This window comes from Labrus bergylta, chromosome 18 (assembly GCF_963930695.1).
Source record: "Labrus bergylta chromosome 18, fLabBer1.1, whole genome shotgun sequence".
Classification (NCBI taxonomy): Eukaryota; Metazoa; Chordata; class Actinopteri; order Labriformes; family Labridae; genus Labrus; species Labrus bergylta.
Genome location: NC_089212.1, coordinates 14,046,571 through 14,059,884, shown reverse-complemented (window position 1 = coordinate 14,059,884; position 13,314 = coordinate 14,046,571). Strand labels below are relative to the sequence as shown.

The window sequence follows — 13,314 nt, the reverse complement described above, 5'->3', positions numbered from 1 at the left end:
GAGAGTTCTTATAATGTATGACCAGGCCAGATTTCTTGTCCGGATGGGAACTTGGTCAGTATGTTTACATAAGTGTATTTGGCCTGTGGAAGTGACTCCTCCCAGGAGCAGTGCTGGGAATTTGATGAAAGTAGTGACTAACTGTATCTCACAGCACAAGGAGAGCATCTCTACAGAAACATTTCCATGACAAGAGTGACTGTTTGAGAAGAAAGATGTTCTCTGTCTTAAAGAGACCAACACTAACCCGGTCAGGGCTGATGGAAGCCGTTCAACAAGGTCAAAGATCAACCATCTACAGCAAGCCAGCAAAGGAAAAGATCGGTCCTGTGGTAGGCGTAAACAACTTTGTTAATATTTGTATCTGACAATAGGGATGTGGTTTTAGAAGAGAAGGTAGTTGTAAGGTTATAAATGTGTTGTTTAACATGTGCTAAAAAACAAATAATCAAACTTTAAAGACTATTTTGACCCACAAATATTAAAAACAGGACAGCAAAGTCAGTCCAGGGAGGTTTGCATCTAGACCCTTCACTGGAGTGTCTCTAACGCGAGGAACTCAAGCGGACTGTGCTCCCCAGCCAGACGAGTGGGAGACATGTTTTATTTATTTCTTATCCTTAAGTTAGTGTGAAGCTCTGGCCTCTGTAAAGAGATCCCATGATGGAACTGCAACGTAGTGGCCAGTGTTTATGCCACTGTGAATCTCTGGATCTGTCCTCAGGGATATGTCAGAGGCTTTTTTTTCCCCCCCGAAGCCTTGCTCTGGTTAGAAATACCAAAGTGCAAAGGGACAGCGGGATATGGTGGTTGATACAGACTGGGGCTGTCTCTGTTTAACTAGATGAGTTATTGAGATTAGGACCTTTTATTGTGGACGCAGGTGTTTGATCCTTTCCACCCAACCTGCAGCTGATGTCAGGAAAGGCACTGGAGCTATAAAACAGAGCATTTATATCATCCCTTCTTGTTCTACACTGTTCCAAAGAATGCAATGTCTAATCCTTATGCATTAATTCTTCTTGACTTTCTTGCAGCAGTCTCTCTTTACCTTGTGTGTGTTTGCTGTGACCCTCTTGGCCCCCGCTGGATGGATCATGCATCACATCCCACAATACCGGCGGAGTTTACCTCCACAACCCTGACCCCTGACTTCTGCTAGGAAACCATGCAGTGTAATTGTGTTAAGAACCCCTTCAATGTGTACAATGTGTAAAATTCCTTTATAAAAGGAATGAAATCTTGAGGTATAAATTGTTGATTATAAAATAAACTTTGAGAAGACATGTGCAGAGTAATGCTTTATTTCAAACCGTTGGAAGCATACAGAACAAGCTGATTTGTTGCTTGATGTGATGACTGAAATCATTGGAAAAAGGTTGTTGATTTTTTTACCCTTGCATTTTGAATTGATAGTAAAAAAAAAAAAAAAAGAAGAAGAAGGGGCCACATATTGTGCTGACTGTTGTTAGAGGACTTGGTCTTGACTTGGTCCCAATCAAATGGATATAACTTAAGAGCTTTTGGCACATACAAACTATATCTGACAAGGTCTGGCAGTCGGGCAGTGCTCTGTATCTTATCTGTTTATCTTACAGTTGCATTTTGGCTCTACGAAAAAGATTCAGAACTTCTTTTTTTTTTTAAAGACGTACTTATCTGGCATAAATATTGAAATAAGTTAAGTAATATATTACTAAAATCTAATAAAAATACAGTTTAATGCCTTCGGGTGAAAGTGGGGTTAAAATAGCACATAAACCTGTTGCATATGTTCAGCCTTTATAGGCACAGATAACACGATACGGGTAGTAATATCTTAACCAACACACTAGGTCTTTCCCTCCTATAATCAGCTCCCAAGACCACTGACGGGGTTGTTGGATTTCTTGAATGACAATTTGTCAAAGCCGGATGAGTCCATTTGGAAAGGTATGCTGTGGCAGATGTTTCTCAAAATTCCTCTCCGCATGGGAAGAATAACACTCTTCAAATCAAGGACTACCTCGCGAAATGTTTCTTGGTTTTAATTCCGCTGAAAGCCCACTCAAAAACGACCGCAGCACCACAATACCCAAAAAAAAAAAAAAGCCACGGCGCATAAATCCATCGCGCAGAGTGGTACAATCAAGCCGCCGAGCCTTGCACGAGCTGCGAAGGGGGTATGTTCACTTTTTCGCCACTGAGGGAAACACACAACGCAGGGGAGGGGAACAAAAAAAAAAACACTAAAACAATTGACAGTCTTGGTTTTATGTTTTCCCAAGTGTCAACGAGATGTCTACGAAGGCAGAGCAGTGTAAGTACGGCTGTGTGAGAGTGTGTTTTTTTTAATATTTGGTCTTGTCATGAGGGGGCTTTTGTAAACTGGGAAATCGGATTTTTTTTTTTTTTTGGTTAAAAGCATAAAGCGAATGGGGGAGCTGTCCTTGGTGATGAAACCGCGGTTGCCATGGCAGGTTGCAACACGTCCTCTCACTGCAGAGGATGGCTGGAGGGCTCAGTGCTCTCGGCAAGCCTCTGTTTATGTCTCTGTATCACTCGGCATGTTAAGGGTGAACAAATTCATGGCTAAAACGCACAGTCGCCACGGTCGCTTGTTGTTATGATTATTTTTGATTGACGTGGCTGGGATGAGGTGCGTGAGGAAGGCGAGGTGTGCTGCTGGTCTCAAGGTCGACCTGACAGATTCTTCACTGAACAATATGGTGGATTTAGATTGATCAATTATGTAGATTGATCTGACCGAAAGCGGCTCTGTTCATTTTCTTCTCTTGCGTCCGGTTTGCGTTTGAACAGGTGGAAGGAAGCCAGGCTATCCTTAAATGTTGTAAATAATGTCTGTACACTTTATTTTAGATATTGCTCAATAATAAAAAAAAATAGGGGCAAACTTGTTTTTTTGGGGGGGGCTTTCTTCTAAATTGGCATACACTGTAGTTGTGTGTTGCTAATGAGAGTAGTAGGCCTATCGGGTTTGGCCATTTGCTCAAATGCAGTAGGCTATTGGATATCGATGAGCAGGCCTATGCCAATCAATGCACCAATAGGATAAGACCCTTAAAACATATTAACTAGTTTTGGTTAAGTTATCATGTGACAATAACAAACACACACAGGGGGTGCTAGCAAAAAGTGCAATAATAGTCAAAGTAATATTTTTCTTTTGTTTTAAAACTCCAGTTGATGCACAATTTGTATACCACACCTACATTATAATTTGCTGCAAAAAAGTCAATTCTAAGTTAGAGACTGTAAGGCATCAAAATATTCAAAAAAGGAATATTTTCTATTTTAGAAGAGAGAAGCCATGTGAATAAGTGTAGCACAGGCTGTGACCACACATGCCCCAAACCCTGCAGCTGTGATTTTTATTTTGGGGTTTGTCATTTACAGGTCAGAGAGGAAGCTAAACACAACAGCCCAAAGTCACAGAAAATGGGTCAGCGATCATCCACTCCGCCCTATTATTACTCTTAAGATCATCAGGAAAATATAACTGTACATTCATACCTAAAACAATGACCTGTGGGGCTAGTTAGTCAGAGTCACCAGCAAGCGGGGGTCTGTACCGTCTGTGAGTAAGTCCTCTCTCATGGTCACCCCTGACCGCATTTTCCAGGGCTTGTCTTGGGACTTGAACCGGCAACCTTTTGTGCATGCGCTTGTTTCTGTAAGCAATAGTTCACCACTTCCTCTAGGGCTTCCTGTGACCTCGTTGATGTACTAAAAAAGGTCACCTGGTGCAGGCCAAGAGGGCCATGGGAACACACACTCTCGTTTGTTTGACATGATAATTGGAGATTCTGAGCTACAAGCTGTCCCTATATTAGCCAAGATGCAACTACAGCTGCATGCATGTTCAACCAATAGCCTTTACTTTGTGCTCAGGACTGTATTCTGCACTGGTCTTGATTTGCTTGTTACTCTTCTCTTTATTTTGTCCAGTTGCCTCTAAGATACGATACTTGCAAGAGTATCACAACCGTGTGCAACACAATATTTACCCTGTGCCCTCCGGAACAGACATTGCAAACACACTGAAATACTTTTCCCAAACCCTGCTCAGGTAAGTACCCTGCTCTGGAGCCAACAGGTGAAGTAACAGACTGTAGAATGTTTCATATTTAGCTTCCTTCGTGATCAGGGACTTCGATTAGTCTTACACATTCTCTTAAGCGTCACAAAAGGAAGTCAGAAAAGTGCCCGTCTCTGTCAAAAGAAGACAGTCGCAGATTTACCGTGAAGGTGTGTTGCTGTTTCAAAGCAGCAGTGATAGACGGCTCAGTGTTGTTCATCAAGTCAGTGGTCGCCTGCTAGATGAACGCTCCCAGGGGCGGTGTATTTTGTCCTTCCCACAGGGGCCCGGCGGAGAAGTCAGCTCCTTCAGCTCTACAATTGTAGGGTCAGCCTGCTCCCATGGGTGCTGTGAGTGCCTAAGGAAGGAACAGCATGTTTAGTCCTCCTCTGACACAGGTCAAGTAGGCAGCCATTTTGGACACATCTTACTTCATCATGGGTCACTTCTCCTTTCTCCCCCCCTAGCTGGAGCTTCAACATGCACTGTATCTATTGGAGGTTTTGTTTATTCTTACTGCTTGAGGCTTCAGATAAATTATTATCGCTGTCATAACTTGTTGGCTAATTTACAAAACGGGTGGGATTACCAGAAGCAGAACTTGTATGCCCCACTTTTATCATTATTATCAGCTTAGGGTGCAATCTATTTGAGATTGGCAGCTGGCCTCAATTCTACACTTTATGCCTCGGCCCCATAAGGATTATTCCTTTTGCTGAGTGATGCTCTCAGAGTATCCAGATGACTTTATGCTTTGCTGAAGGGCTGTCCAGCACAAGCAGCCACTCTGGTCTCCTAAACATGGCCTCTGATATGTCTTTGGCACAGGTGGAGTACAGCATAACTGTTGGAATGTGTTAACTTAAGATTTTTTTGATGCATCATTTCTTGATTTTCTACGAGCATGGCCTCTTAGCTCAGATATGCAGTTCAACTGGTTCTACATCAACCATTAGATGAGTCTGGTTTCCTCAGCAGGGACTCCAGGATAATCACCTTCAAAAAACTGAAGTGAGGCAGAGGAAAGTGAAACAGGAAAAGAGACAAAGTAAGAACAAGTGAAAGAGAAGCCTTGTGCTGTTTTCCTTGAAAGACACCCTGAAAAGGAGGTGGTCGCTGATTCATACTCCAATGTTAGGTTCAGGTCAGCTTCAGAGCAGAAAATAAAAAGAGGGTTATTTTTTTCTTTTCTGACTTACTATTGTCTTCTTAAAGACAGCTTTGTCATATTTCTCCAAGTCGGACTCTCTGTGCTTCAGTAAGACGTGATGACTAACTGTATTCAGAAACAAGTTTAGGTGCAGATATCATATCTTGTACTGTTAAGACATAATTTCAGACGTCAAACAGCGTTACTTCTACCTCTCATACCTGTAATTCTGTAAATGTAAGTTTGCGATGAATAGCTGTTACACACGGAGTTCATTATTATGTAATACAGAAAGTGCAGGGTTTGACAGTCAATGTATGTCATGTGTCTGTATCAGTGCATTTCTACATGTGTTTTATGTGTCGTAAATGTTTGTAATTTTCCGTGTCGTGTGTACGGATGTAAATTATGCACACGTGTGTGTCCTTGTGTGTATATGTTCAGCGTATGCGTGAGTGTGTCTGTTTATGTCTATGTCCATTGTTCAAATAATAATGATGTTTTCTTTATGAGAAATGGGCAGTGAAAAAGTCCTACTCTGAGATACAGTCTGTTGTCTGGAATAAGTCCTACTTGAGTTTATTCTTGGTAAAATCATAGTTATATGAATGAAATTACACTGACTGTCAGATCTTACAGAGTATGACTTTGAGGGGATAAGTCAGAAAATGTGACATTCTTCTGTTTACAGTATAAACTGTTAAGCTAAAGGCTAAAAATGCTGCATAATCTACTGTTATTTTAAAGACTTTTTAAATGAAATCCCCTTTCTCACTTGCCAAAAATGCTGTAACTCTACTTTTTGAGTGACCTTTAAAATCAAAGTACAAAAAAAAAAAAAAAAAACAATACATCAGCATTTATAATCTGGGCTCTGATGATAAATCCCAACCATTTGCCTGATAGAACAGCTTAGCTCTTTAGTAATGTGCAGTAAAAAGAGCAATGCTCTCTGGCCCCCCCTCCCCTCTCCTCTACCCTAGATGCTCCGCACTCAACCCCAACTAATTTCTCCTTTTGTTTTTTTCCTCTCTTAAAATTGAATATGTCCACCACCTTCCCCAGGGGACAGCAAACACAATTGTCCATCCTGCATTAGCTCACAAACATAATGCTGCCAGTCATCTCCCCCCTGATACAACCTATTCCTTTGTCATTATAGTTTCTCCTCTACCGTAGATTAGTTGTTACATTTATTTTAGAAACCTGAATCCATATGCCTGTTGGATCTCATTATTTCTCCTGATGATACTGATACAGTATCATAACGTATGCATACGGACATTATTTCTCTGGTGCAATAAACATGTGCTGTGACCTCGGAGCACTTGATCTTACCTCACACACATGTTTATTACTGGCTGAAGCATGTTTCAAAAGTGTCACCTTTGTATTTTCCCTAAACCAATTTGGTGTCACTCCCATCCTTGACAGCCCCACTAAAGACAAGGAAATTTCTTTTTTTTTTCTTTTTGTAAATTCCACTGCTCATTGGCCTTTTTTGCATGGTAGCCTCTTACCTTGCTGATTGGAAGACGGCAGCCATCGAGGGACAGTCTTTTGCGCTGTGCCTTTTTGGAGAAGTATGGGGTTGCCACTGAAAACATGCCATTTTTTATATTTTTGCTCCTTGTCACCAGATACGCATGAGATGCAGTGATCATTGCAGTTTGTGCTCATGTTTTTTTTGTTTTCCAAGTGCAAAGACAGATCAAATGACAGAAATTGAATCAAAGTCACTCAACAGCAGGGAAAAATTGCCCGTGCCTTTAGTGAAACAGTCAAATAGTGAGACACTGCATCCTATGTGGGGTTTATCTGGGTTTGTTTTTTTCTATTTACGCTGTCTCTGTAGTGCCATTTCAATGTAATGTGCTGTTTTTTTGTGTCTTTGTTGTCTCTTTTTTTCCCTTGTTCCCTTCCCCTACCCTTCCCTCCCCTTCCCCTCCCGCCCCCGGAGCAGCATTCTGTCCCGCACAGGCAGGAAGGAGAACCAGGAAGCTTCCAATTTGGCCGTGCCCATGACCATGTGTCTTTTTCCTGTGCCATTCCCACTCACCCCATCTCTAAGACCACAAGTCAGTTCCATCAACCCTACAGTTACTCGCTCCCTCCTTTACAGCGTTCTGCGCGATGCCCCGTCAGACCGCGGGGGGCAGGGGCAGCAGAGTCGGGACGCTCAGCTCTCAGAGTACCCCTCTCTGGACTATCAGGGCCTCTATGTGACCCTCGTGACCCTGCTTGACCTGGTGCCCCTGCTGCAGCATGGTCAGCATGGTGAGTCAAGGCCCAGTGCACCACTGTTTGTCATCATCATCCCCGAGCCGTCTGGCCTGCATGAAGCCTCTGCTGCTTTTTTGGCCTCTTTTTTGTAACGGGAAGAGAGAAGTCCTGCTGAGGAATCTTGAGGGATGCATGGGGTGATTGCGAGCACGCTGGATCCTGTCAACTTAATCGTTCATAAGCCATTGGATACACAAGACATAGGCCTTCTCTTCTGTGTATCATACCTGACTGCATGTTTGTTATGTAAAGTGGGAGAAATGTTATACCTATGTTGTCAAGTTAAATGGGAAAGACACATAGGCAAATGTAATTTTTAAATATACTTTTTGTATACAACTGAAAATGACTTATTTCAAAGGCTGCATAGAAGTGCTTTGTTTTTCATGAATATTTACCACTTTTGAAATAAGCTCAAAAGCATGAGTCCATCCCTTACTTTTCGTATATTCTGCCTTCTCTGAGGGCACGTTTTACTTCAGTAACTTGTATTGAAAGCTCACTGCCCTCAGTTGAAGCTCATTTTCCAATATTTTTTTTCACTCTGATACTGTTTAAATGACAAACATGTTGTGTTACTTTGTGGCTGCATACAGTATGTGGATACTGTATGTACTGTTCATTGAATGAGTGTCTGTGTATCTCTCTTTGTCTTTTTTTTCCCCCCGTCTCCCTTTCTCATCAGATCTGGGACAGTCCATATTTTACACAACAACATGCCTCCTGCCCTTTCTCAGTGATGATATTCTCAGCACTTTGCCCTATACAATGATCTCCACTTTAGCCACATTTCCCCCTTTCCTCCATAAAGACATCATTGAGTACCTGAGCACCTCTTTCCTCCCCATGGCTATACGTAAGTATCACCTTTCAGAAGATAATTTACAAGTCACTCTCTGTCAAATAAAAATGTTTCCTACACGGTAGTATAATTTGTGTTATGTAAACATTAAAGAAAATCTGATACCTATTAGGCATGACATTTACCAAAAATACAATTTATACTATTGTCGTAAAAAGGTTTTGTAAGGGACCATTGAAATAGTTATTTTCATCTCCTTCTCTTCTTTGCTTGTATGTAAGTGGGCTCCACTCGGAGGGAGGGGGGAGTCCCGGCCTATGTCAATCTGTCCGCCTCGTCTATGCTCATGATTGCAATGCAGTACACCTCAAATCCAGGTAAGCATGTTTTGGCTTCTTCAAAGAATAAATGAAAATATAACCCATGTTGTTATCCTGTGTATAACTGACTCTCTTCTTTTATTTCTTTCCAGTGTATCACTGCCAGTTGTTAGAGTGTCTAATGAAGCACAAACAGGAAGTGTGGAAGGTATTACCCTCTCAATACATAATGCAGATGTAAAGTCATTTGTTTACGGCACAGTGGAAGAGTTTCATTATAAATATGGAGCCAAAGTCATATCATATAATTATTGTTTAGCCTATGTTTCAATGCATCCCACATTCAATGTTTCTTAGACAAAATAGTCCTGGACAAGGGGTTAACTTTCCATATATTTACTTTGAAATCTATTTGCAGGGAATTGAACCCTTTTGTTAGGACAGAGAAAAATATAGCTTCATTAAAACATAGACTATTCATTAAATGCTGCTTGTAAACAGACATATTGGATAGACAGCAATCAATGAATATGTATGATGATGTACTAACTACTGTCTGTGATATCACTCATGTAGTTTTCCCTCTTTCGAAATACCCTAAGAAGTTCTGTTTTTTGTATTAAAAAATCCCACCTTGGAAACATACATTATCTACTCTTACAGAAAAAAACAACCTCTGTACAATAGTGTATTAGTGTCTTAAATCACCTTTCAATACTTTAACATTTTGGGGAATAATCTTTTTTAGAATGATAAGAATCTATGATTAATTTCACCTATTTCCATGCTAAAAATATGGATTTCAGAACATAGCTTATCATAATCACTTAGGGGGAAATAGTTGGCTTGTCTGTGTTAAAAATGATTCAGTCCTTAACTAGTTTCTCGATTCTGAAACACAGTTCTCTTACATGTGTATGCGGTAACAAGCTAGACCAATTTGGCTAATGAAAGATGCTGATGAGACATTGTGGTGCATGGCATTCAACAACAGAAACTTTATTCTCCTCAGCGGCAGTTAACACTAAACATGGAGGTCTTAAAATTATGTGGACCGTAAAACAATAAATGTTGTTTAACACCTGTTGCATACACAAATCCAACCCATTTTCAAAGGGACAAGGTTAGCCTGGTAACGACAGTATATATGTTTTTTTTCTTTTTTTAAATTTAATTTGAGGCGGCTTCCTTCAAATCTTTAGGAAAATCTAGGCTAAAGGTCAGCTAGTACTATATTTAGTGACATGAGGGTGGTTTATATTTCATCATCTAGTAACTCTTGGAAAAGCCTTTATTCCAAAAGGAAAGTCTCCCTATGCCTTTTATTATTTCTTAAAAAGATACAGTTGGAATGAAATCTATTCTTCTAAATGTTTTACATTATTTGTATTCAAATGTCTCCAAATATCCTAGCACTTTGTAATATCTGTTTTTCTTTATACTTTGTACAGGACCTTCTCTATGTAATATCCTATGGCCCCTCCCAAGTAAAGCCTCCAGCTGTGCAGATGCTGTTTCATTACTGGCCCAACCTGAAGCCACCAGGAGCTATCAGTGAATACAGGGGGCTGCAGTACACCGGTCAGGATCTTTTAACGTTGCATCTGCTGCTTGTTCTGTCCTTAAACAAACTGAATATCCAACTTTTATCCATTCTTTCTCCTTTTCCTCTCCCCTACTTCAATCTTCTTACTTCTTCTGGATCAGCCTGGAATCCTATTCACTGTCAACATATCGAGTGCCACAATGCTATCAACAAACCTGCTGTCAAGGTGATTTCAGTATATAAAATAAGCCTTGAACATCCTTGGTTGATGCATAAATAGATCCAACATCGCTTCACTCCTACAATCCCTTATTACTGTAGGAAAATAGATTAGCTGGGTATTCTGTATTTGAAAGCTGTTTCCTTTGAGAGCTTCTTCCCGGATGCATGGGGCACGTGTGAGATTGCCTTGCAGAGTTCAACCGTGTGTTGGTGTATTTGCTTTTGTTTGCCCCTCGGTAAATAAATCAGTGCATGTCTAGGCAGCTGTGGGAGCTGGGTAATGATATCAGCTTCTATGCTACTTTGCACCAGTCTCTGCTGCTGCGGCTTTGCTTTATCAGCTCTGCCTGCCTGTGCTCAACTGTGCTCAAAACTGACAAACAGAGAGAAGAAACAGGGGCATGGACAGGGGCCGGATTTCAATTACCAGGAGCAGGGAGGGGGTACAGGGGGAGGGGGGAGCTTAATTGGAAGCGATGACCCTGTGCAGCCCTGGAGGAGGGGGTGGCATCAAGTGAGCACAGTAAATTACAGTGCACCGTCTGAACACTGAGGCCATGAGCGTTGAGGTTTAGTGCAGGGCTAGGCACAGGTTGTAAGAGGACAGAGTGTAGCATATGCAGGCAGTCATCCACACAGAGGTGTAGAGTGAGGGACCGGTATAAATGTCACATGATTTTGTGGGTGATATCATGATATACTAGCCATAAGAGAGAACTGCAAGAGGAATAGAACATGAATGTGCAGCAACTGTAACACTAAATTGAGACTGTGGTTAAATTTTAAGGGTTCAAAGGCATTTGGATTATATCATCTTTGGTCTCAACTGAGGGGTTTTAAATGTTATCGTTGAGGTGAGGGTTGTGTATCTCATAAAAAAGACTAACGGCAATTATCCTAACAAACGTTAAGGTAAATGTGAACAAATGTAAGGAAATGAACTGTGAGAGCTTTTGGTTTTTTGATATAAAAAAAAGTATGCATAATGTATGATACATTTGACATAAGTTTGACATAAGTGGGAGGCTAAAATGTGATGTTGTACACCCCATGTACAGAGGCTATAGCCCTTCTAATCAGACATGCTGCCCTTTGCTGCATGTCATCCCCTGCTCTCTCCTTCCAGCATAGCATAACATATGATGGAAATTTAAATACTGAAACAGTAAAAATATTGTTATAAGTGCTGTTTCTTGAATATGTATTATTTTTCCCTTTCACAAATCTTTCACATGAATTACCTGACTGATCATGAATTGAAAGACCGTTAATAACAAGAAAAGTTAAGAGACATTGGGTAATATGTTAAAATAAAAGAACACATTTTCTCATTAGTTAGGCTACCATTAGACTACAGCAACTATAGCTAGGAATTGACTTTATGCTAACATTACATTTTTAAAAACTGTTTCAGCATATCAAAGGTAAGGTGTAAATTCCTAGCTTATAGTAATGTTAGCAATGAAGTGGTTGAATGCTAACATTTTATGGTAGACAATTATTAATTGAAAATGCTGTTTTACAACTTTGAGTCTCACAATGGTAAATGCTTATTCAAATTCAATTAGTAATAATAGCCTTTCTACTTATTAAGTTTAAATTTGAATTACATCAAAATGTTTTTATTCACGTTTGAAAATTGATGTCAATATGATTTGTACCCATGCCATAGTGTTTCATACATTTTAAGATAATCTGTGCAAAATGTTTAACTCACCTTGACATTTTTATTTTTTAATAACTAATTATCAATGTATTAATGTAATATTCCCTAGAACACCACATGTATATTCTAACACTTTCTATATCACTTTGCAGATGTGTATAGATCCCACTCTTTCTGTTGCCCTGGGAGACAAGCCCCCTCCTCTTTATATATGTGAGGAGTGCAGCCAGAGGATAGCAGGGTATGCCTATCTTTCACATCTCTTCCTTATCCCCTCGATCCTCCCCCTCCTTAACTAGGATTCCTTTCCAAACATACATCAACTAGTGCCTGCCTCATTATACCCCACCTTTACCCAGGAGAAATACATCACCATGGTTACGTAATTCCCTTGCCCTGATAATGAGATGATCATCACAAAACCACGCAGCCACTTGTTTCTCTTTCCTCCAGCGTGTACATATTATAATTGCATGGCCCTCTGTTTTGTGTTTTTCTTTGATACTGAGGGAGGATACACTGTGGTCAGCTTAGTTGGGAAGTTGAGACTGCTGTGTGTACTGTGGGTGTAGTTGCATTTTGGCTCGGAGCTGCAGTTTGCCTGTAAATCAAGACTTTTTTTTTCTTCCTTTAACCTTCTCAGAGATCATGCTGAATGGCTGGTTGATGTGCTCCTGCCCCAAGGTGAGCGCTCACAGACAAACGGTTGTTGGAGTTTCAGTCAGTCTGTCTGGTCCTTTACGAACCAAGACAAATATACAGCAGAAAGATAGTAAGGGTTTATACGATACAGAGATTATATACACACAACTTTTATTGTGTCTACTTTGACTATGTTAATAGTCATAGCTAGATCTAGAAGACACTCTTGAAATCATAAAAGGAATATACTTTAAAAAGTTTTCCCCCAATTATATACTCATCTTTTTTATTGTTTGTGCCTTAAAATTAATGTTTAATGAATATTTTCAATATTCTACTGTATTTTACCATAAAATAAAGTTCTTTATAATGTCTTTGGAAGAATAATTGTTTTTCAGGCAAAATATATAACTACTGTACAGCAAGCCGCTACTGTTATCTGCTCATAAAACATTTGTGTTTATTTGTCTTTGCAGCAGAGATATCAGCCATTTGTCAAAAGAAGGTAAGGCATTTATAATGAGCATCATATTGTTCATATTTCTTGAGATTTATCCTATTATAGACATCACATCGAAAATTATTCTTTGTATCTTCACAATCAG

General features: G+C 40.2%; 2 protein-coding genes across 7 annotated transcripts in view; both read left to right on the top strand.

Annotated features, from left to right (window-relative positions):
- The first annotated feature begins 133 nt into the window (after positions 1–133).
- On the top strand, positions 134–1,286 carry si:dkey-85n7.8 (COX8 domain-containing protein). Its single transcript, XM_065966235.1, has 2 exons — positions 134–332; positions 1,038–1,286. Exons 1-2 carry the CDS (start codon positions 216–218, stop codon positions 1,143–1,145), a joined length of 225 nt encoding a protein of 74 aa, XP_065822307.1. The 5' UTR covers positions 134–215; the 3' UTR covers positions 1,146–1,286.
- Positions 1,287–2,153: 867 nt separating this feature from the next.
- Positions 2,154–13,314, top strand: part of LOC109992569 (unc-79 homolog, NALCN channel complex subunit) — a 33,572-nt gene continuing 22,411 nt past the window's right edge. For 4 of the 6 annotated variants that reach the window (XM_065966231.1, XM_065966230.1, XM_065966232.1 and 1 more), the window contains exons 1-11: positions 2,157–2,299; positions 3,949–4,069; positions 7,192–7,505; positions 8,197–8,367; positions 8,595–8,690; positions 8,786–8,841; positions 10,085–10,214; positions 10,341–10,405; positions 12,220–12,308; positions 12,711–12,751; positions 13,186–13,214. In XM_065966231.1, coding sequence (XP_065822303.1) covers positions 2,278–2,299; positions 3,949–4,069; positions 7,192–7,505; positions 8,197–8,367; positions 8,595–8,690; positions 8,786–8,841; positions 10,085–10,214; positions 10,341–10,405; positions 12,220–12,308; positions 12,711–12,751; positions 13,186–13,214 — 1,134 coding nt within the window. In that variant the 5' untranslated portion in view covers positions 2,157–2,277. Of the gene's footprint in view, positions 2,300–3,948; positions 4,070–7,191; positions 7,506–8,196; positions 8,368–8,594; positions 8,691–8,785; positions 8,842–10,084; positions 10,215–10,340; positions 10,406–12,219; positions 12,309–12,710; positions 12,752–13,185; positions 13,215–13,314 lie in introns of all 6 variants that reach the window. The other 2 variants (XM_065966234.1, XM_065966233.1) reach the window with 2 other exon arrangements.

Excerpts from the sequence above, each read along its gene's own strand:
- si:dkey-85n7.8 (XM_065966235.1), top strand. The coding sequence starts at position 216 with ATGTTCTCTGTCTTAAAGAGACCAACACTAACCCGGTCAGGGCTGATG. Across the intron at positions 333-1,037 it reads AGGAAAAGATCGGTCCTGTG|CAGTCTCTCTTTACCTTGTG; the intron begins GTAGGCGTAAAC and ends ACTTTCTTGCAG.